This window comes from Podarcis liolepis (genome assembly GCF_965112155.1).
Source record: "Podarcis liolepis genome assembly, chromosome: 4".
Lineage (NCBI taxonomy): Eukaryota > Metazoa > Chordata > Lepidosauria > Squamata > Lacertidae > Podarcis > Podarcis liolepis.
Genome location: NC_139558.1, coordinates 97,320,336 through 97,343,234, shown reverse-complemented (window position 1 = coordinate 97,343,234; position 22,899 = coordinate 97,320,336). Strand labels below are relative to the sequence as shown.

The 22,899-nt window shown below is 46.4% G+C and overlaps 1 protein-coding gene across 1 annotated transcript in view; it reads right to left on the bottom strand.

Moving 5' to 3' along the window:
* Positions 1-22,505, bottom strand: part of LOC310705203 (retinal guanylyl cyclase 2-like) — a 37,214-nt gene extending 14,709 nt beyond the window's left edge. Inside the window, exons 1-9 of the mRNA XM_083499764.1 lie at positions 22,434-22,505; positions 21,191-21,271; positions 19,306-19,482; positions 17,759-17,915; positions 14,604-14,753; positions 13,055-13,203; positions 10,893-11,056; positions 8,270-8,462; positions 7,726-7,900 (exon numbers count right to left, since the gene is read on the bottom strand). Coding sequence (XP_083355890.1) covers positions 7,726-7,900; positions 8,270-8,462; positions 10,893-11,056; positions 13,055-13,203; positions 14,604-14,753; positions 17,759-17,915; positions 19,306-19,482 — 1,165 coding nt within the window. The 5' untranslated portion in view covers positions 21,191-21,271; positions 22,434-22,505. The remainder of the gene's footprint in view (positions 1-7,725; positions 7,901-8,269; positions 8,463-10,892; positions 11,057-13,054; positions 13,204-14,603; positions 14,754-17,758; positions 17,916-19,305; positions 19,483-21,190; positions 21,272-22,433) is intronic.
* Between the last annotated feature and the right edge of the window lie 394 nt (positions 22,506-22,899).

The window sequence follows — 22,899 nt, the reverse complement described above, 5'->3', positions numbered from 1 at the left end:
GATCTGTGGGGAGGGTCCCTTCAATGCTGAGGGGGCGGAAGGGGTCAAGCGTGGAGCTGAGAATGGTGTGTTTTCAGTTGGAAATGTAAAGAGACTGAAGGTACCTTCTTTCACCTTTGGTGGACGTGCCCAAGGATTAAGGCCTTTTGGGAAATGATCTATAATGAAATGAAGAAGGCATTTAAATATACCTTCCTGAAGAAACCAGAGGCCTTTCTCCTGGGCATAGTCGGCCAATTGGTGCCAAAGAAGGATAGAACTTTCTTTATGTATGCAACAGCAGCAGCAAGAATACTTATCGCAAAGCATTGGAAGATGCAAGATCTACCCACCGTGGAAGAATGGCAGATGCAAGTAATTGACTATATGGAGATGGCAGAAATGACTGGCAGAATCCGAGACCAGGGAGAAGACTTGGTGGAAAAGGACTGGAAGAAATTTAAAGACTACCTGCAGATACATTGTAAAAATCCATGAATGTTAAAATGATGTGAGATATAAAATAATATGGCATTAGTGAATAAGTTATGAGTATGTAATAAGGAATGTAATAGGGATGAAAGTTTGGAAATAAGACTTACTTAAATATTTTAATAGATAACGAGATTTGAAAGAGGATAGGGATTTGCTGAATTTGATGGTTAACAGGAACACAAAGAAGGGAGGTGTGGGGAAGTCAAGAAACAGGGTTAAGAAATTTAGAACTTTAAAGGGGAAAATGTTTAGTCTTTCTTTTTTCCCCCTTTATGTATTCTTTATTTTCTTTACTTTACGTTTAGTATTCTTTTATTTTTTATATGTTCTTATGTATCTCTTTAAAAAATCTTAATAAAATATCTTTTAAAAAAAGAGAGAGTGGTGTGTTTTGAGTGACTGGGCCCTCCTGAGTGCAAGAGAGGAGGCCACCCCACGCTGGGCTCCCCACTCGGCCTCCTCCCAGCAATGTGACACCCATCACGCACATGTCACGCATGCACATCGCACACGTGACATCACACCACCACCAGGTCCCCTCAATCTTGGGTGCAAGTCTTCAGATCTGGACGCGGGTTTTTCCAGCCCTGCCCAGCTACACCAAGGATTGGAACCGGGGCCTTTTGCATGCAAAGCATGGGCTCTAAGACTGAACTAGGTCCATTTCCCCTAAAAATAAAGCAAGAATCCGCAAAGAAAAAGAAGGAACATTTTATCACATGTGGTGGAAATGTAAAAAAGTGAAAAACCTCTGGGAAATGATATATAATGAGATGGAAAAAATGTTGAAATATACATTTATTAAGAAACCATAAGCATTTTTACTTGGCATTGCAGGTGATGATATAAGCAGAAAGGATTGTAAGTTATTTTTGTATGCAATGACGGCAGCAAGAATATTATTGGCACAAAATTGGAAGCAAGAAGAATTACCGACGAAAGAAGAATGGAGGACGAAAATGATGGACTATGCAGAATTAGATAAACTAACATGAAGAATTCGAAACCTGCGGGACCAGGATTCTCAGAAGACTGGAGTAAATTTACAGACTACTTGAAAAGTAATTGTGATGAACAGATAATGCTAGTAGGTTTGGAAGAGGTTTTGTAAGGTGAATTATTTGAAATATTGCAAAAAAGATAATGAGGAGAATTGTTAGTTAAAGACAATTAAAGGTAATATGAAATTAAGAAATGCATAATAAGTGATAAGAACGGGAAATCATCAGAGGTGTTGACGGAAGTCCAAAAATTATTGTATAAGATGAGACGTTTTGTTGTATGAATGATTAATATGTTAAAACTAATAAAAATGTGTGTGTGTGTGTGAAAAATAAAACAAGAATCCATGGTTTGGAATAAAGAGCTGGATAAAAGAGGACCGTTCAATGTTGTAAACCGGCTTGTGATCTTCAGACAGAGGTTTCTCCCAGCCCTACCTAAAACACCAGGAATGGAACCTGTCTGAAGATCACAGGCCGGTTTACAACATTGAACGGTCCTCTTTTATCCAGCTCTTTATTCCAAACCATGGATTCTTGTTTTATTTTTATTTTCCATTCTGAGCTCCTTGTTTGTTACATTTATAGACAACTCCCCCCCCCACAATACTTTCCCCCCCAATTATCATTGGAGCATAATGATAAGACGATTGTTTAATCTTTGATGGTTGGGTAATTTCAGAAGGGGCTGTGGCTGTGGGAGGAGAGTGGCTGTGAATTTTGTGAAGGCACCCTGCGCTTCTGAATTGTTGTCCCTACTTTGCTGTCTGTCACACGTCAGGCATGTCACCGGTTAAACGTTCTCAGCTGCTAAACACCGCAGCTCTTAAATGCTCTCCAATGCTCAACAGCATCACACGCCAAACTGTCAGCTTTCGGATATCAACCCAGATTTCGTGGAATGTCAAATGCAGACACCAGCTGTTCAGAGTGTGTGTGAACATTCAAGCCGCCGTACAAATTTCCACCGCTGGCTGGAAGTCAGACTCAAAACTCTTTTCAATTCCTGGCAAAGTCTCGGACCACCCAGCCTCCCCCCCTCCTTTTTTGGGGGGGAACTGGAGATTTGATTAACTAATTCACCAGACGAGCTGTGTTTTTCTGTCTGTTATCTTATCCCTGAGTGACAGCTTCATCCCTTCCAGAGGTAGTCCAGAAAACAGAAAATCCAAACCATTTTTCAGGGTTCCTTTCCCAACCCCATGTTGAGAAATAGGGTGCTTCTGAACACCCACACAACACACATGGCAGTCTGAAAATTATACTGCCGTTATACATATCTATGGGGTGACCGCACTTGGGACACTGAATACAATTTTAGGGGTTGGGTGGCCATCTGTCATGGGTTGAGATTCCTGCATTGTAGGGGATTGGACTTGATGTCCCTTCCAACTCTATGATTCTAGGGAAACAGTGATCAAGGGGCTGGATCAACTCCCTTGTGAGGAAAGGTGGCGACATTTAGGGAAGCTTCAGATCTTAAAAAGAGCTTCAGATCTTAAAAAGTCCTTCCTTTTGTCTGTCCTTAATCTTCCAACAGTGAGAGATTTCACTTTCTTGGGCTCCATGATCACTGCAGATGGTGACAGCAGCCACGAAATTAAAAGACGGCTGCTTCTTGGGAGAAAGGCGATGGCAAACCTAGACAGCATCTTAAAAAGCAGAGACATCACCTTGCCAACAAAGGTCTGTATAGTTAAAGCTCTGGTTTTCCCAGTAGTGATGTATGGAAGTGAGAGCTGAACCATAAAGAAGGCTGATCGCCGAAGAACTGATGCTTTTGAATTATGGTGCTGGAGGAGACTCTTGAGAGTCCCATGGACTGCAAGAAGATCTAACCTCTCCATTCTGAAGGAAATCAGCCCTGAGTGCTCACTGGAAGGACAGATCCTGAAGCTGAGGCTCCAAGACTTTGGCCACCTCATGAGAAGAGAAGACTCCCTGGAAAAGACCCTGATGTTGGGAAAGATGGAGGGCACAAGGAGAAGGGGACGACAGAGGACGAGATGGTTGGACAGTGGTCTCGAAGCTACCAGCATGAGTTTGACCAAACTGTGGGAGGCAGTGGAAGACAGGAGTGCCTGGCGTGCTTTGGTCCATGGGGTCACGAAGAGTCGGACACGGCTAAACGACTAAACAACAACAATCTTCCAACATTCACCTTCACTGGAGTTCTAGTGTTATGAGAGAGGAAAGAAAATTTTCTCTAATACACTTTCTCTATGGCACGTAAACTTTTAAACAAGCCATCAGCCCCTGCCCAACCCCTTTGTGCAAGAGTGTTCTCCCTTGTCCAGACAGCCTCCATCAGGCGACTCTTGAGAGCAATAGGTTTCCAAGATGCAGCTCGGATGTCTAATTAGGTCAGATTTCTCCTCCACGGACTCGTCCTTGTTGTTTTTCCTTACCCCAACGGCTGCTTGCCAGAAGCGCTGGATAGGCTGATGAGGCCTGTTAGCTAATCTTCTGCAATAACCATCGAGGATGCCAGGGGGAACCTACAAACTCAGAGCACTGCTGGGTGGCTACAGGGCAAAGATTTCAAGGTCTTGACAAACAAACACCCATCTGGGCCCCTCTGCTTGGAAAAGAAACTCCTCCTCCTTCTCCTTCCCTTTCTCTTCCTCCCTTCTCCTTCTCCTCCTCCTCTCCCTGTCCCTCTCCCTCTCCCTCTCCCTCTCTGATGGCCTGGGACTCGGACTTGGAACCAGAGGAGTCTCAGTCTGCACCGGATCCTCTGCCTCAGGCATCATCTGAACCAAGTCTGGGGCCTGATCCTGAAGAGTCCCAGTCTGCACAGGTTCCCCTGCAACAAACACCAGCTGGGCCGAGTCACGGGCCTGAGCCTGCCCTGGCTCCAGATGCGGGGATGACCTCGTTGCCTCCAGCTGGGCCATCACTCACAGCTGCTCCACTACTGGTTGGGTCAGGGGAGGCTGAGGCAGCCCCTGGGTCTAGTAACCCACCGACGTCTCCCGAGCTGCAGAGACTAAGGTCTGAGAGAAGGAGAGACCTGAGTACTCGCAGGAGGAGTGCTCGCCTTCGGGTGAAACAGGGAGGTGAGTCGCTGGGGGATCAGGACCGGCCGCTACCCCGACAGAGATAAAAGGCTGTCGGACCTCGCCACAGGTTGCGGGAGCAACGTTGCTGTTTGCTACAACCTGCCTGAAATCCTGTACCTGTCCTTGCCTGGTTTCCTGCCTCGTGTCCTGCCTGCCTGCCTCCTCGTGGAACCCTTGGATTCGGGACCAGACCTGGACCGCGTCGCTCGGGTTACTCCCAGGCCCAGCACACCCTCCCCTTCTCCTTCCCCTCCCCTTCTCCTCCTCTCTCTCTCTCTCTCTCTCTCTCTCACACACACACACACGGCTTTCTCTCCGTGTTTAGGTCCAGCCTGAATACTTCTAAGTTAGCTCCTTTCATTGGCGAGATAAAGCCACAGCATGTCAGGAAGGAACATGGGGAGGCAAGCTGAGCTCACCCACCCAGGAAAAAACTCTGAATTGGAGAAATCTCAGTGGATCCAGTTCTGGCTGGTTATGCCAGAGCCCAAAGAGGACAAGAACTCGGCAGCGCTGCACATCCTACAAACCAACAGCTTTTTGTCATTGCTGAAGGTCCCACCTGAGCTTTGTCTCTGGCAGGAGTCTTCAATCTTTTCCCAGTTTTTAATCCAAACGTGCATTTGCAGATCCACTGTAAAAAAAACCCCTCTTTACCCTCAGATATTTGCATGGTGGTAGACATTGGCATAGCATGGGGGGGGCGGTCCAGAGGGGCTGTTGCCCCAGGAGCAAAATTGGGGGGTGGGGGTGTGCAAAATTTCAAAAGAAAAAGAAACTGCTTTGAGGGTTTTTTGAAAAAAAATACAACAGCAATCAAGCGGTGTAAAAATTTCATGAAATAAATAATAATAAAATAAGTGGCTGCTGCTGCTAGCCCCTCCCCAGCTTCTCTCTGCTGGGAAGACCCTTCCCCATCACTATTGCTGCTGCCACCCGGCCCTAACTGGGGGCACAATACTTGCCTTGCCCGCCCGGGGCAACCTATGCTACACCACTGGTGATAGAGTCATCTTAGATCGCGTCCTGACCTCATCCCGAAGGCCTTTAGGGAGGTATTCTTCTATGCAACGGCTGCAGCTCGGACTTTGGTGGCAAAGGGGTGAAAGGAACAAGAAGCCCTGACAATAACAGACTGGCATTACAAGCTACAAGAATTTGCTGAAGTGGCGCAGTTAACAAATACCCTGGGAGGCAATTCAGAACAAAAATTTATGGAAAAGTGGGATAGATATAAAACATATGTTCAAAAATACAGTAAATGTTCACTTTCTATGCTAGCATTTGATTGGTGTTGGAGAGAGACTGAGTTGAGAAATAAGACTAAGAGCACATATTGATATAGGAATGTATTAGATAATATGTAAAGAAATATACAATAATAAGAGTACATTCATTTGTAAAAAAAGGAATATACAACGGGAAAGACAGGAAGTCTAGGGTGTTGGTATGCATATGATTTTGGGAAAAAATTTGTTTTTGTCTTTTCTCTTTGTTCTTTTTTTTTGTTTCATTTTCTTTCTAGGTATATAAAATTTGTATATAATTTTTGTATACATGTTGGAAATTATATTATAGTAAGTCCTGTAATGTAATATGACAATGTTTACCTATGAAATCTAAGAATGTTAACAAATAAATAAAATGCAAATTCAAAATAAAAATAAAAATAGATCACGTCTTGACCCAGGAGCAGCTCCCGACTCAGAAGATGACCCGTAGGAAGCTCCCCTGTTAAAATTCCTCAGCATTCCCAGTTATTATGGAATGTCCAGGAACAGATACGGGAGACAACAGACAGTTGCACTAGAATCAGGGATCGGCAAACTTTTTCAGCAGGGGGCCGGTCCACTGTCCTTCAGACCTTGGGGGGGGGGACTTTTTTTTTTAATGAACGAATTCCCACAAATAACCCAGAGATGGATTTTAAGTAAAAGGACACAGCTTTCTATGCAAAAGCACCTAGCAAGCCCCACAAATAACCCAGAGATGCATTTTAAATAAAAGGACACATTCTGCAGTGGTACCTTGGGTTAAGGACTTAATTCGTTCTGGAGGTCCGTTCTTAACCTGAAACTGTTCTTAACCTGAGGTACCACTTTAGCTAATGGGGCCTCCTGCCGCCACCACGCGATTTCTGTTCTCATCCTGAGGTAAAGTTCTTAACCCGAGGCACTATTTCTGGGTTAGCTGAGTCTGTAACCTGAAGCATCTGTAACCTGAAGTGTCTGTAACCCAAGGTACCACTGTACTCAGGTAAGCCATTCCCCCCCACAACTCTCCCCTCCCTTCTCCACAGCACTGGAGGAACCATGGTGGCTGCCTACCTGTTTCCTGCAAGTGGCAGGGGCTGACGGTGGCGGCAGGACGATGAGCGGTGTGTGAAAGGGCTCTGGAGAGGGACCAGCAGCAACAAAGCCCGAAATGAGTCTGCTTACAATCAGTGGCGTAGCGTGGGGGGTGCAGGGGGGGTGGCCGCACCGGGCGCAACATCTGGGGGGGGGCGCGCTCGCACTCGCAGCTCTCTGCCCCTCCCTGGCTCACTCACTCTCTCTCACTGCAGTGCTGGCTGTGCGAATCCGATCCGAGCCGCTGGGTCGCCGCCCACTGTGGAGGGGGTGGGTGCCAGGCGTGCGGTGCGGAGAGAGAGCGAGGGACTATCTGGGGGAGGGACAGTGCAGCGGCCGCCCAGCGCAGCGCTGAGCGCGGGAGAGAACCACACCAGACCAGCCCAGGCAGCAGCAAGAAGAAGCTGGCAGCGGCGGCAGGTTAGGGGTTGGGGGCGCAAATTACTTGCCTTGCGCCGGGTGCTGACAACCCACGCTACGCCACTGCTTACAATGGCGGCCACTCAAGCGCTAACGCTGCTGCTGCTGTCACCAACAAATCCCAGTGCCCTTCCTCTCTGCTCTAGGCAGGGCAGGGAGAAGCCAGGAGGAGGGAGGGAGGAGGGCCGCTGAATATGAACGCTGGCGCAGACCAAACGATAAGATCCCCGGTGATTCCCGGACTGTCTGCGGGCCGGATCCAGAAGGCAGCTGGGCCAGATCTGCCCCCCGGGCCTTAGTTTGCCTACCCAGGCACTAGGTGGACCAAGAACCTGACTTCCTGTTTTCCTCAAGACTGACAATTCCACTTTTTCCCCACTATGCGCCCAGGTAAGGCAGAGAGTGGGTTAACGCCATTACCTGAATGCAGCCCCATCCGTATCCTGATGGGCACATGGGGGAGATGTTTCGCTCGAAATGACCCCACAGAGCTGAGGATGTCCAGGGACATGTTGGCGATCTCAGAGGCATGTCTGCGGCCGTTGCGTTTTGGAAGCCCTGAAGCTACCATATAGGCGTCGCCGATGGTTTCCACCTGGAAATCAAAGAGTATTGCTTTTCCCCAAAGGGCAATTAGAACTGCAGATGGGTTGACTAAGAGCTGAAGGCTAAATGATGCTCACTTCTTGTGCGGGTTGTGGTGGACCAGTAGGATCTGCGTCAAGCAAGGCTCATAGGCAACCAGGCCAGGTTCAAAGTTCTTGTGATGCTGCACAACTTGGACCCAGGATACCTGAAAGACCACCACCCCCCTCAAGCCCTTATATCCCAGCCTGAACACTCAGATCATCTGGAGAAGTACTGTTGGCTCTTAAGACTCCACCTTCATCTGGAGCCTTCTCTAGAACTTCACGTTTCCCTCACACACACATCCTCCTCCAAAGTAGGTGCGCCAAGACCTCACCTTGTAGACATCATGATGGCCAATGATGGCATCAAACAGAGTGTAAAGGTCATTGAGAAGATCCACGATCTCGATTGGCTCGCTGAGGGCGGAGATGGTCGTGAAGCCAATGATGTCGCTGAAGTAGATGGTGACCTCGTCAAAATACTCAGGTTCAACGGTGGCGCCGGTTTTCAGCGTTTCCGCCACCGACCTGAAACGACACGAGGATGTCAACCTGAGCGACTGGAAGGGCAGAATCTTCTAAGGCTCAAGACATTGAGATGTCTTGGCAGGCTGTTTATGGATTATTTAATTCTTGCATTTCTATTCGACCTCCACGACTCTGAATATCAGCGGCTGGGAACTGTAGGAGGGAAGAGCGCTGTTGCGTTCAGTTCTGATTGTAGGATACCCACAGGCATCTGGTGAGAACAGATGCCATTGGCCCTGGTCCAGCAGGCTCTAATTACCGTCTCATGTTCTCACAAGACCTGGATTCCAGACCCCTCACCATGCTGGCCACCCTTCTCTGGACATGTTTCATTTTGCCAATGTCCTCCTTCAAATGTGGTGGACTGTGATGGCCTGGGACTCGGGCTCAGACTCGGAACCAGAGGAGTCTCAGGTGTCATCTAAACCAAGTCTGGGGCCTGGTTCTGAAGAGCCCCAGTCTGCACAGGTTCCCCTGCAACAAACACCAGCTGGGCCGAGTCAGGGGCCTGAGCCTGCCCTGGCTCCAGATGCGGGGATGACCTTGTTGCCTCCAGCTGGGCCATCACTTACAGCTGCTCCACTGCCAGTTGGGTCAGGAGAGGCTGAGGTGGCCTCTGGTCTAGTAACCCACTGACATCTCCAGAGCTGCAGAGACTGAGGTCTGAGAAGGAGAGACCTGAGTACTCGCAGGAGGAGTGCTCCCCTTCAGGTGAGACAGGAAGGTGAGTCGCTGGGGGATCAGGACCGGCTGCTACCCCGACAAAGATAAAAGGCCGTCAGACCTCGCCCCAGGTTGCGGGAGCAACGTTGCTGTTTGCTAGAACCTGCCTGAGACCCTGTGCCTGACCCTGCCTGGTTTCCTGCCTCGTGACCTGCCTTGGCCCTGTCAGACTGACTCCTCACAGAACCCTTGGATCTGGGACTGGACCTGGACCGCATTGCTTGGGTTACCCCCGGGCCCAGCACATGGACAGAGCTGGACAAAATATCCCAGTGTCAGGGACGTGGCTGAATTGAATGCCTGGGAAGAGGCTGACTCTGGAGACGAAGGAATGCCAGTACAGAGGGAGCCAGGGTCTGACTATGGAGACCAGGAATTGCAGCCACAGACAGAGCAGGAATGGGTTAGTTCGGGGGGCCCTTCACCGAGAGTTCCCAGACTCAGATAGAGCAGCAGACTTGGAAAGCTTGCAGGCAAAGGGAGGGGAGGAGATAGATGATATTGAGGGGGTTGCTATGCAACCAGGGAAGAGGCAATATTTGGAGGGATCTTGGTTTGATAGTGGGGGAGTTCACCCACCTTCTCCCTGAACCAGAAGAGCTGAAAGGGTTAAAATGCAATGGAAGTACAAGAGAGGAAGGACTGGACTTTGGCGCCCTTCGTGCTGTGAAAGGGGCGGAGACTCAAAGTGACCAACTCGTAGCAAAGAGCGGCAGGCTCAGAGCCACACTCTGGATATAAATTGTAAATAAACATGCCATAAGACTCATTAATTCTTATGGGGGCTTGCTTGCCTTCCTGAGATCATTACACCCAGCAGTGGAAGTCGGCTTTAAAATATCAGCAGACCCCTGTGCGATGTTAAAATTCAGGCATATCTCACCTTCCATTCTACATTATTGTTACAACACCCTCTTGGCTCAGTGCCCAGTGTGGACAAACCAGTTGTGCTCCCCTAAAGCCACCTGTGACTCCAGATCTGACTTGACCAGTGCAGAAGATACAGAATTCTTCTGATTTTTTTAAAATTAATTTTTCAAAAAGTTTTTTAAACAAACAAACAAAAATCTCAACCTTATTTGTACCAATCTTAGTAACATTGTTAAGTGACTTCCTCATATCCCCCTGGTTGAATTTCAATGTATATCATGTTAACAGTTTTCCAAAACCAATATTCTTATAAAATTAACTTAATCACTTATCATCTTTCTTTCTTTCAAATTTGGCATTAAACATAATAATTCGTCACGTTACATAATTAAATCCTAAGCCTATCTGACAAGAAATACCAACAGTGGAAGATTGGCAGATGAAGATGCTGGACTTTTCGGAGCTAGCCGACCTGACTGGAAGAGTCTGTGACCAGAAGAAGGAGGGTTACCAGGAGTAATGGAAGAAATTTAAAGACTAGTATTTAAATAAGTATTTGCAAGCTATTCCAATTATGTTAATTTAACATATTTAATGTTAAATTAACTTAATTGGAATAGCTTGCCAATATGAGAAGATACAGAATTCTTGGAGGTCATTCCCATTTCACGCAAGGTTGACGTGACAGAGTTAAAGCGGCAGTGACCAATATTTGTCACTCGCTTCTCTTCCTTCTCCTCAGTCTGCAGCAGCAGAAGCAGCACTTTTTCCCACTTGGAAGCAGCTTGGGTCAGAGCCTACATGCGGCAGGGTTATTGCCCTGACATTTCGACTTACAGGGGAAGCATCTGAGTCAGGAGTTTATCCGTCTTCTGCTTTTCCATCTCCAGCTCCTCTGTCCGCTCTCGGATCAAGTCTTCCAGGTTGCTGGAATACTGCTCCAGCATCCGCAGCATGGAGTCAATGATATTGGTCCGTCGGCCTTTATTGATGGATTTGAACTGGGGTTGGAGAATTAGAACAAGGTCCTTTGGTGCTCAGTTCTCCAGCTGACTCAGGAAAACTAAGCTGATTGGCTAAAGAATAAGTTACGCACAAGAAAGAACAGATGGGTGGAAAGCATAAGGTTTTATCCAACCAAGTTAACGTATTTTTTGCTCTATAAGACTCACTTTTTCCCTCCTAAAAAGTAAGGGGAAATGCGTGTGCGTCTTATGGAGCGAATGCAGGCTGCGCAGGTATCCCAGAAGCCAGAACAGCAAGAGGGATTGCTGCTTTCACTGCGCAGCAATCCCTCTTGTTGTTCTGGCTTCTGAAATTCAGAATATTTTTTTTTCTTGTTTTCCTCCTCCAAAAACTTGGTGCGTCTTATGGTCTGGTGCATCTTATAGAGCAAAAAATACAGTATAACCAGAGCAGTCCTGTTGAAAATAATGGATTGAAGTTCATCATGTCCATTCTTTTATCAATGCATTCATTCTTTATAAAAAATATTTATATACTGCTATTCGTTAAAAATACCAGCGTGTTTTACAACAACTGCACATACAGTCATACCTCAGGTTGAATATGCTTCATGTTGAGCGCATTCGAGTTGTGCTCCGTGGCAACCCGGAAGTAACGGAGCCCGTTACTTCTGGGGTTTGCCGCTCGCGCATGCGCAGATGCTCAAAATGACATCACACGCATGCGCAGAAGCGTCGAAAAGTGACGTGCACATGTGCAGACATGCTGTCGCTAGTTACGTTTGCTTCTGGGTGCGAATGGGGCTCCAGAACGGATCCCGTTCGCATCCCGAGGTACCACTGTACAGTAATACCTTGGTTCTCGAACTTAATCCGTTCTGGAAGTCCGTTTGACTCCTGGAACTGTTCGAAAACCAAGATGCAGCTTCCGATTGGCTGCAGGAGCTTCCTGCACTCAAACAGAAGCCACGTCGGACGTTCAGCTTCCGAAAACCATTCGCAAACCGGAACACTGACTTCCGGGTTTGCGGTGTTTGAGAGCCGATTTGTTCGGCAGCTAAGCCATTCGCGAACCAAGGTCTTACTGTAGAACAAAAACCACCCCAAAATATTAAACTCAGAAATCAGCTATTATAGAAAGATGCATTCTTTTTATTATTATTAATAAAGATTTTCTTGATTTACAGAAGTATATGTAATGTCTCTTCTATTTTTTCCATGTAACATTTTTACAAATCAGTTTCATTTGTTGAGACATTAGAAAGAAAAGGGGTGGGGGTGTCGGGTGGGGCTGGGGTGGGGTGGCGATGTTTCTATTTTGCTTAATGTATGTGGGGTTTGGTGTCAGCGTTACTCGTGCTGGTCCTCTGCTGTTCACTTGTGTTCCTTTGGTGGGGAGAGAGGTTGGGGTTGGCCTAGGGTGTGGTGGTTTGTTTGTGATGGGCTGTGGTGATCTTTGTTTCTGTGTGTGAGTGGGGTGGGTGGGTCAGGTTAGCCATATTGATTTGTATGTTGTTGGTGGATTAATGTCATTGTCTTATTGGGCTGTGTATGTGATAAAGGGGAGCCATACCGGGGTAAAGGCGTCTTCTTCTGTTTGTCCCTGTGTCAGTTTCAGTTTATCGGCTAATTTTTCTAGTAGGGCAGTTTCCCATACTATTTGGTACCATTGGTCCATGCTTACTCCTGACAGGTCTCTCCAGTGTCTGGTTATGGTGTTTCTGGCTGCTGAAAGTAGGTGGGTTATGAGTTCATTGTGGTGTAAATGGGCATTGTTGTCTTGGAAGATGTTTAGTAGGGCCAATTCTGGGGTGATGTCTAATACTTGCTTAGTTATTTTACATATTTCTCGTATGGCTGTTGTCCAGAATAGTTGGATTTTGGGGCACTCCCACCACATGTGGAGCTATGTGCTTGTGGAGGTGCACCCTCTCCAACATTTTGGTGAGGTTCCTGGGCGTATTAGCACTAGTTTTCTTGAGAAAGATGCATTCTTAACTGCAGAAGCCTGATGGAATGGGAACAAGGAATGACCTCTTGAAAGATCTCGTCAAAGCTTGGCCTACGATCTGGTCTCTCACTCCAGCACTGTTTCATGAGCTGAATGCATTCCAGCGGGGCATTTTCAGGAGAAACACTCGGGCGATACAACGGCGGAGGCTTCTTCAGTTTGCGGATGATTTCTGGAGCAAGGAGAGGGTTTCACAATGACAGCATGCCCTAACCTGGTACCCCACCCCCCAGTCCCTTGGACTACATACTGGGGTTCTCTCACCAAAGAGTATTTGCCCCAGATCTAGATCTTCCTTCCTATATTATTTTTTCCTTGCCACCACCACCTTTAAAGTCATCCCATGTTGTCATAATGATGTAAAGTAATTGACAAGTGGATGGCTCCGCCCATCTGTCGGAGTCGACCCATGAGTGGTGGGGGCGCAAGGATTTGGTTGACTGGCCTGATCCAGTTCTGCACCCCTACCAATGAGCGCACCGCCTCATGTGAACAAAACAAAAACTGCCTCTTTCGGATCAGTATTGTCATTGAAATTCTACTCAACATTGACCCAGAGCAGATTCCAATGTATAGCTAGCAGAGTAAAAACTTAGACATGTTGCAGGATTCCCAAAAAGTACAGGTGAAACTCGAAAAATTAGACTAGCGTGGAAAAGTTCATTGATTTCAGTAATTCAACTTAAAAGGTGAAACTAACATATGAGATCGACTCATGGCATGCAAAGCGAGATATGCTTCTACTTCTCAGAGGTCCAATCTTGCTCTATTTGCAATCCTTGTTTTGCTGATTTCATTGAATATTCTAATTTTCTGAGATGGTTAATTTGGGGTTTTCATCAGCTGTACGTCATGATCATCACAATTATAACAAAGAAAGGCTTAGCGTATCTCGCTTTGCATGTTATGAGTCTATCTCATATATGAGTTTCACCTTTTAAGTTGAATTACAGAAATCAAGAAACTTTCCCACGGTATTCTAATTTTTCGAGTTTCACCTGTAGACCAGAGGCAATTGATATTTCATCCAGCAGAGCTTTACTGCTACTGAAGGCAAATGAGCATAATGGTCACAAATCCAATACATTCAGGATTGGCCCTGTCCATAAGAAATCCAGTTGCAGCAAACGTAACTTAAACTTACAATAACTTATAAGTCTAAACCTTAACACTAAGCATACTGTGTACAGAACACCACACCAGAAGGAAAAGAGATAGAAAAAGAAAGAGTGAAAAACAGGATCCTTTTGGCCCTGCTTTTATAGTCAGCATCACCTTAACAGAAGAGATAAGAGAACCAGTTTAAAGCAGCTGTACTCAGCTTCTCGGAAGGAATAACCCAAACATCAGGAACCTCCTGCTTGTTTCTTTCACAGAGAGAAGCTTCCAGAACCCTCTTGAATTAAGTAGAATAGGAAAGATCTCTACACATCTGATCAATACTTTCTGCACTAAGAAATGCAGACTGACTATCTAGCCTAGTCTTCAACACTGGCCGGCCAAATCAAACGAGTGTGATTGTGTCTATTTTGCTGTACACATTCAAATACCGGAGGGGCAGATCGTGCTCACCTTCAGCTGACATTTCAAACATGCAGTATGGGGGCCCCCGAAGAACAACTTCTTGCAGGATAATAGCAAAACTATAGACGTCTCCTTTTATGGTGCCTTTCAGGGACGTCGCTGGATTTCTCAATATCTCGGGAGCTGTCCAGAGCAATTCTGGGAGAAAAAAGATCAATTTATCCAGAATCAACTTGATCCCCTCCCCCTCTTTCCTTTTTCCTTTCTCCTTCTGTGATGGAACTCCTATTTGGGGACTTCCCTGGCTTTTTTCTGGCCCACGTAGGACCAGTCTGGATAGTTGGCCTTGGTGAAGATTTGATGTTTTCATCCCCCAAAAGTTTTTGATTTGGGTTTCTACTGAAATGAGGCTGCATTTTAATGCTGTGTTTTAATCTTGTTTTTAAGTTGTATTTTAACCAATTGTTTTTATACCTGGTGTTAGCTGCCCTGAGCCCAGTATTGGCTGGGGAAGGCGGGGTATAAATAAAATTTATTATTATTATTATTATTATTATTATTATTATGGCTTGCAGGAAGGACCACTGTGTTAGACTGCAAGTAGTGAAGTCTCTTGGCACCATTAGAGACTAAGTCCCTATCTGTACTGAAGAATTTCATTAGGTTTTAACCCCCCCCCCAAATGTTTACTGTCATGGCTTCCTTGAAGAATCTGAGGGACTGAGTTCTTTTAGGTGAACTCAGAGCTGTTAACAACACAGAAACAGAAAATTGCCAAGCAACACGACACATTAGATCAGTGAATAAGCAGTTAGATCAGTGGTTCTAAAAAAATAATAATTCTTTCACCTTTGGTGGACGTGCCCTAGGATTAAGGCTTTCTGGGAAATGATATATAATGAAATGAAAAAAGGTATTTAAATATACCTTCCCTAAGAAACCAGAGGCCTTTCTTCTGGGCTTTGTCGGCCAATTGGTGCCAAAGAAAGATAGAACATTCTTTATGCATGCTACAACAGCAGCAAGAATTCTCATCGCAAAGTATTGGAAGACAGAAGACCTACCCACCGTGGAAGAATGGCAGATGAAGGTGATTGACTATATGGGATTGGCAGAAATGACGGGCAGAATCCGAGACCAGGGAAAAGAGGCGGCAGGAGAAGATTGGAAGAAATTTAAAACTATCTTAAGAAGTATTGTAAAATTATTGAATGTTAGAATGACGCTGGTTTTAAAAACTAAGGGGTTTACAGCGGTAAGGGTTAAATTTAAAGAAAAATAGAGGATGTAAATTAAAATTAGAGTAAGGATTTGCTGGGAAAAATTTGAAAATAGAATGCAGGAAGGGGAGGTATGGGGAAGTCGGAGAAAGAAGTTACAAGAAAATAAGGATTTGAAATTATACCTGTTATTTGTTTTTTTGTGTTTGTTTGTGTTATTTGTATTTGTTTAAAATTTGTGAAAAGTGAATAAAAATTTATATTAAAAAAAATAAAAAATAATAATTCTCACCACACCCTTTGAGAACCACTGAGTTAGATGAATGAATCAGTAGTCTGATTATTGGCTCAGCCTCTCCCAAAGGCCTCCCTAACTAGCCATACAGTGATGGGTCCCTGCAGGCCTCTCTAGGTAGGGAAAGTCAGACTGACTGTGCCACCACCAAAAAGGCCCTGTTCCTTGTGCTGAACCTCAGCTGACAGGGAGGCCTGACCCCAGAGGTCAAAGAGAGCCTGTGGAAGGGGACCCAGAAGAGAAAGCGATCCTTTAAGGTTCCAGATCCTAAGCCAAATCAGGGCTGGGTGGCGAACCTCAGACCCAGGGGGCAAATGTGGCCCTTCAGACCTCTCCTTCTGGCCCTTGATAGTGTCCTCAGACCACGACTTCTCACCTCAGCCTACATCCATCACCGGCCTTGCTTCACACTCACCTTGAGTGTTTTTGCCTTTACTTCAATATGCCACTGAACTCTGAAAAAAATGCCCTTGTTTGCCTGGGTGCAGGACAAAGAGGAGTGTGTTTGTGGAAATCAGCCGATGACATTTATATTCCTTGCTCCACCTACTTGTGCCTCTGGCCCCATCCTTCACTGGTGTGTGGCCCTTGAAGGCTGCTCAGAAGAGGATGTCGGCCCCAGGCTAAAAAAAAGTTTGGCGCCCTTGATTTTGAGCTATTAAGGGGGAAATGAACACCTTGAATTGAGTCTGAAAATCAGTGGGTAAGCAGTGCAGTGCAATGCAGATATAACTAGAGTTATATATTAGCCTCAGTCCAGTATACCTGAAGGAGCGTCTCCACCCCCATCGTTCTGCCTGGACGCTGAGGTCCAGCGCCAAGGGCCTTCTGGCAGTTCCCTCCCTGCAAGAAGTGAGGTTGCAGGGAACCAGGAAGAGGGCCTTCTTGGTGGTGGCACCTGTGGAACGCCCTCCCATCAGATGTCAAGGAAATAAACAACTCTCTGACTTTTAGAAGACATCTGAAGGCAGCCCTCCTTCATGGATCACTGCCTTGTTGTGGCGAAGGGGCTTGAATAACTCAGAGAAGCTATGAGCTATGCTGTGCAGGGCCACCCAAGATGGACAGGTCATAGTGGAGAGTTTTGACTAAACATGATCCACCTGGAGCAGGAACCGGCAAGCGACTCCAGTATCCCTGCCAAGAAAACTCCAAAACCAAAAGCTATGGTTTTCCCAGTAGTGATGTATGGAAGTGAGAGCTGGACCATAAAGATTGCCGAATAATTGATGCCTGTGCTGGAGGAGACTCTTGAGCATCTCCACCTCCATCGTTCTGCCCAGACACTGAGGTCCAGCTCCGAGGGCCTTCTGTCGGTTCCCTCGCTGCGAGAAGCCAAGTTACAGGGAACCAGGCAGAGGGCCTTCTCGGTGGTGGCGCCCACCCTGTGGAACGCCCTCCCACCAGATGTCAAAAACAACTACCTGACATTTAGAAGACATCTAAAGGCAGCCCTGTTTAGGGAAGCTTTTAATGTTTAACAGACCACTGTATTTTTATACTTTGTTGGAAGCCGCCAAGGGTGGCTGGGGAAACCCAGCCAGATGGGCGGGGTATAAATAATAAATTATTATTATTATTATTATTATTATTATTGATAGGCAGCATTATTTGGCATCAGCTGAGGTTTCTGGACCCTTTCCAAGGTCAAAACCACAAACATACAGAGCATGACAATTACGTCTTACCTTCTGCAGGGGGCTGAACGCCTAAGTCACTCAGTGCCGCCAGGAGCTCGCCGTAGCTGTAGTCGGTGATCTTCAACATAAACCGCCCGTCCACAACGCAGTTGCGAGACTTGAGACGTCCGTGGGGGATCTCCTGGTGGTGCAAATATTTCATTCCCTGAAAAGGAGAGGGATGGATCAAATGCTTCCGTTTGGGCATCTCCAGAGCTGAGGCACATAAACCCCAGTTAAAAACCTGCCTGGTCCAGCATTCTCTGCTGGCGAGATTCAGAGCTCGATGGTGAAAGCTGGTGACTGCAATTTCACTGTCTTTAGCTTGTGGTTTCCATTTTTAGCTGTTTGGGCTAATTTCTCGAGACAGAGCTACCCTCCCTGCCATGGATACAACTAGCCTCCTTGAAGTTGCCCTGGTGCGATCAAGACAGGACTTTGGGGCAGTTGTCTAGGGGTTCAGTCTTGGCAGCCCATCAGCGATTCCTCCTTGGCCATCTCCCACTGTTGGAGATCAGAGGTGTGTGTGCGACAGACCTCTGAGACAACCCCTAAATTAGCCTGCAGTTTATCCGTCCCCACGATGCATAAAGGTAAAGGTAAAGGGACCCCTGACCATTAGGTCCAGACATGGCCGACTCTGGGGTTGCGGCGCTCAGCTTGCTGAGGGAGCCGGCATACAGCTTCCGGGTCTTGTGGCCAGCATGACTAAGCCGCTTCTGGCGAACCTCAGCAGCACACGGAAATGCCATTTACCTTCCCGCCGGAGCTGTACCTATTTATCTACTTGCACTTTGACGTGCTTTCGAACTGCTAGGTTGGCAGGAGCAGGGACCGAGCAACGGGAGCTCACCCCGTCGTGGGGATTCGAACCGCCGACCTTCTGATTGGCAAGTCCTAGGCTCTGTGGTTTAGACCACAGCATCATCCGTGTCCAGCGCCACCCCACGATGCATAGCAGGGTGCTTATTCCATTGACAGAGTTGAAGTGTGATTCAACTAGCACTCATGACCTTTGGATACAAAGGCTTTTATCCAAAATTAGTCATACTCGGAGGGACCCACTGAAATGAGTGGACATGAATAACTTAGATCCATTCATTCCAATGGGCCACAGTTAATTAACCCAGTGCACTAGCGGAAACCAGAGCAAGAATTTATAATAGTGCATTGGGGCTTTCCCTACTTCTCTACCCACCTGCGCCCCCTGTGCCTCCCCCAAATCCACGCTGGAGGGGCACAGGAACCCTCAGAATATTGTGGAAGGAAGGGAAAGGGGGATGGAACAATTACTGAAGCCTGACGTTGGATTCCACTGAAAGCATCTACTAAAAGCAGGACTTAGTTGGATAAAACTCAAAATGTCTTGAGTTGGCTCTGCATAAAGGACCTTTTTAATTCTTCCAAGGATCTGGCCAGAACCCAAGGCTCATTTTCAGAGCTGAGAACAATATGACAGCAAAGATTCTCTCCCTTTGTATGACCCATTGTGCTCAATTTTGCATTTTTGATAGAACATCCTTCCTTTTCACCCCCAGAATAAGAAGAGAACTTACTTTAATTAAGTCCATCAGAAGAGATGATTTGAACATCCAGTCCAGCTTTATGTTTGTGTTTTGCAGCAAATCCTCTAGGCTCCCTCTGGAGCAAAACTCCATCACGATGGCAGAGAGACCCCCATCAGATAAAAGGCCTAGAAATGGGTTCACATTTTCATGGCGTACATCCTTCATCTGGGGACACAAGGAGCAAATTGCAAGAGAGATTGAGGATCTCTGACTTTCTTTTCTTTGATACTCAGGTTGAGATGCCCACAAGCAAAATAAATGTATCATCATGTCAGATATGAAGACTGCAAGAATGCAGAATGCAGGTTGCTCCACAATTATTCTGTAAAGTTTTAAGGGCACTTCTGGAGTTGCATGCAATATTTATTTTGTTGTTTATTCCACTTGCTTCCCACCTTCCCATTTCAGAAAATCAGCAATGCATAACGCAACTGAACCAAAACAGCACAAAATAACAATGCAATCATCCAACAGAAAATTGAAAGTTAGTCCCACTGTCTGCTGATGGCAAATGATAAACTTGAGTGGTCACGGCACAGACTAAAGGCTGTCTGCCCTCTTTGCTGCTCTCAGTAGACCAGGTCAAGTGGCTGCAGCATGGACCTCCTCTAAGACCCATCTCTATAGCTAATTGTGAATTCAAAGATGGGCTTGGGTAATGTTTTGGAGCTGTTAAATTGGGCAGAGAGATAAAAATAAAGTAAATAAGATGCTGGGTTTGCCCCATTGAAAGTGTTCACTGCAAAATAACCTGCAGCTTCTGAAAATGCCATTGCATCTTAAAAAGCAGAGACATCACCTTGCCGACAAAGGTCTGTATAGTTAAAGCTATGGTTTTCCCAGTAGTGGTGTATGGAAGTGAGAGCTGGACCATAAATAAGGCTGATCGCCGAAGAACGGATGCTTTTGAATTATGGTGCTGGAGGAGACCCTTGAGAGTCCCATGGACTGCAAGAAGATCAAACCTCTCCATTCTGAAGGGAATCAGCCCTGAGTGCTCACTGGAAGGACAGATCCTGAAGCTGAGACTCCAAGACTTTGGCCACCTCATGAGAAGAGAAGACTCCCTGGAAAAGACCCTCATGCTGGGAAAGATGGAGGGCACAAGGAGAAGGGGACGACAGGACGAGATGGTTGGACAGTGTTTTCAAAGCTACCAGCATGAGTTTGACCAAACTGCGGGAGGCTGTGGAAGACAGGAGTGCCTGGCGTGCTCTGGTCCAGGGGGTCACAAAGAGTCGGACACGACTAAACGACTAAACAACAACATTATGTGTGGGAGTTCTTATTTCAGTTTATTGGAATGAGATCTTCCTAGCCATTGACTCAGCTGAAGCAGTGGAATGTTTATGAACATTCTGCTGTTTTGAGGTGGTTAAAACTCAGTTCCATAAAGTATAGGGATAGAGGGTATGGTGTTCTTTTAGTGGGAAAGCGAACACAAGAAGATGAAGGACATGCAGGCTAGCTCCACGACAACACCTTCTGCTGCCCCTGCAACAGACACACACACACACACCTGCGCCATCCATGCATTGGTTCCATGTGGCAAAGAGCTCAGAGTTTTCCCATGTGGTTGGGCTAGAGGAGCTCTAATCATGGATACCAGAATGCACATAGAGGTGTTTTGCACACTGGCTGAATGCACAGACTGGGTGGAAGTGTTTCCACTGTGAGCAGCAGGGGCAGGGTGGGCATAGACATAGCATGCATCATTATAGGGATTTGGACTAATTCTGTGACCCCTCCTTTTGCATTTTTCTCAAAGCATTGGGGGAAAGTGTTATATGAACCTCCTTGAGAGCAGTCACAAAAGAGGCACAGAAAATATGCAGTTCTGTGTTTACATGTGAATCACCATAACAATCTCTACCTGGCTTAACAAGCTGGCAGTCCTCTGTCTCAGGTCACTGGTTGCTCCAGATTCCAGCTTCTTCAGCCATACCCAGTCGCCCTGGCCAGAAAAGGTATCAGTAAATGATTAAGAAAGGCCCTAGGCTAATTCTAGAATTGAAACACAAGTAATCACCCCTTTGTGATGTTTACAAAACATCACGATTCAGATTCACACGTTGCATGTTTCCAGATTTCACAGATTCCAAATGGTTAGGGGCTGATTTGAAAATAGGGGGTTGTTGCTTGACAATATATCAGAATCAAAATTGTTTTTCAGATATTGTGGTGGAATGTCTGAAGGAGTGTTCATTTTGGATCCTTGATTAGCTAGATTCATTGATGAGAAGAAGAAGAAGAAGAAGAAGAGGAGGAGGAGGAGGAGGAGGAGGAGGTGTTTGGATTTGATATCCCGCTTTATCACTACCTGAAGGAGTCTCAAAGCGGCTAACAATCTCCTTTCCCTTCCTCCCCCACAACAAACACTCTGTGAGGTGAGTGGGGCTGAGAGACTTCAGAGAAGTGTGACTGGTCCAAGGTCACCCAGCAGCTGCATGTGGAGGAGCGGGGAAGCGAACCCGGTTCACCAGATCACAAGTCCACTGCTCTTAACCACTACACCACACTGGCTCAGCAAATAGCCAATTCACAGAATCATAGAACTGCAGAGTTGGAAGGGACCCCTGGGGTCATCTAGTCCAACCCCCTTGTGATGCAGGAAACTCAACTAAAGCACCCATGACAGATGGCCCTCTGAAACTAAAAAAGTCCCTGCAGAGAAAACCTCCCATCCCTTCTCTTTGCTTCCCTTCACCTAAACTTTGTTTCCCTTCATAATCTCCCCTTCCCCCTAGGATGAGTGTAACCTTTCACTTGCTACCCAGGAACCAGGCAGCGTCTACAAACAGGCTGTAAGTATTCACTGGGAAAGATGTTGTGACCAGTATGTGGTTCCTGATTCTGGGATCACATGATTCCTGCATTTCAGGGGGTTGAACTAAATGACCCTTGTGGTCCCTTCCAACCCTACAATTCTACGATTCTATTCCTCACCAGGCATAATTTTATACCCATTGTTCTATGGCCAATTGGAGGGACTAACACATTTCTAGGGTCATTCTATGTCATTTTAAAAATATGTCTTAACAACATCACTTTGGGATCACGATATACCCACCCCCTAAAAATCCAAGAACGGCTAGATTTAATCAGTGTTCCACTACCTTGTATATTGCCACATTGGAGGTTTCGTATGTAACAGTTGTGCTTTTCACCGACAAAGAATGTGTGGCAGATCTCAGGCTTCGAACTTCCAAGTTGCTCTTAGAATCGCTCAGGCTATCCACCGCCAGTCTCTGTGAGTAGGAAACACAGCCAGGGACGAATCAAGGAGCACGTCCTACTGATCTAGGCTGAACGTCTCGTTCAGATTCAGTGTTGACACAATGGCAAGTCAGATGGCTAGTCAACGTTTCTCCCACCTCAAAGTGCCATGATTTTCAGTGCAAAAAAGCTAAAAGGTAAAGGACCCCTGGACGGTTAAGCCCAGTCAAAGGCAACTATGGGGTTGTGGCACTCATCTCGCTTTTGGGCCGAGGGAGCCGGCGTTTGTCCACAGACAGGTTTCTAGGTGATGTGACCAGCATGACTAAACCGCTTCTGGCACAGACGCTTCTGTGACGGAAACCA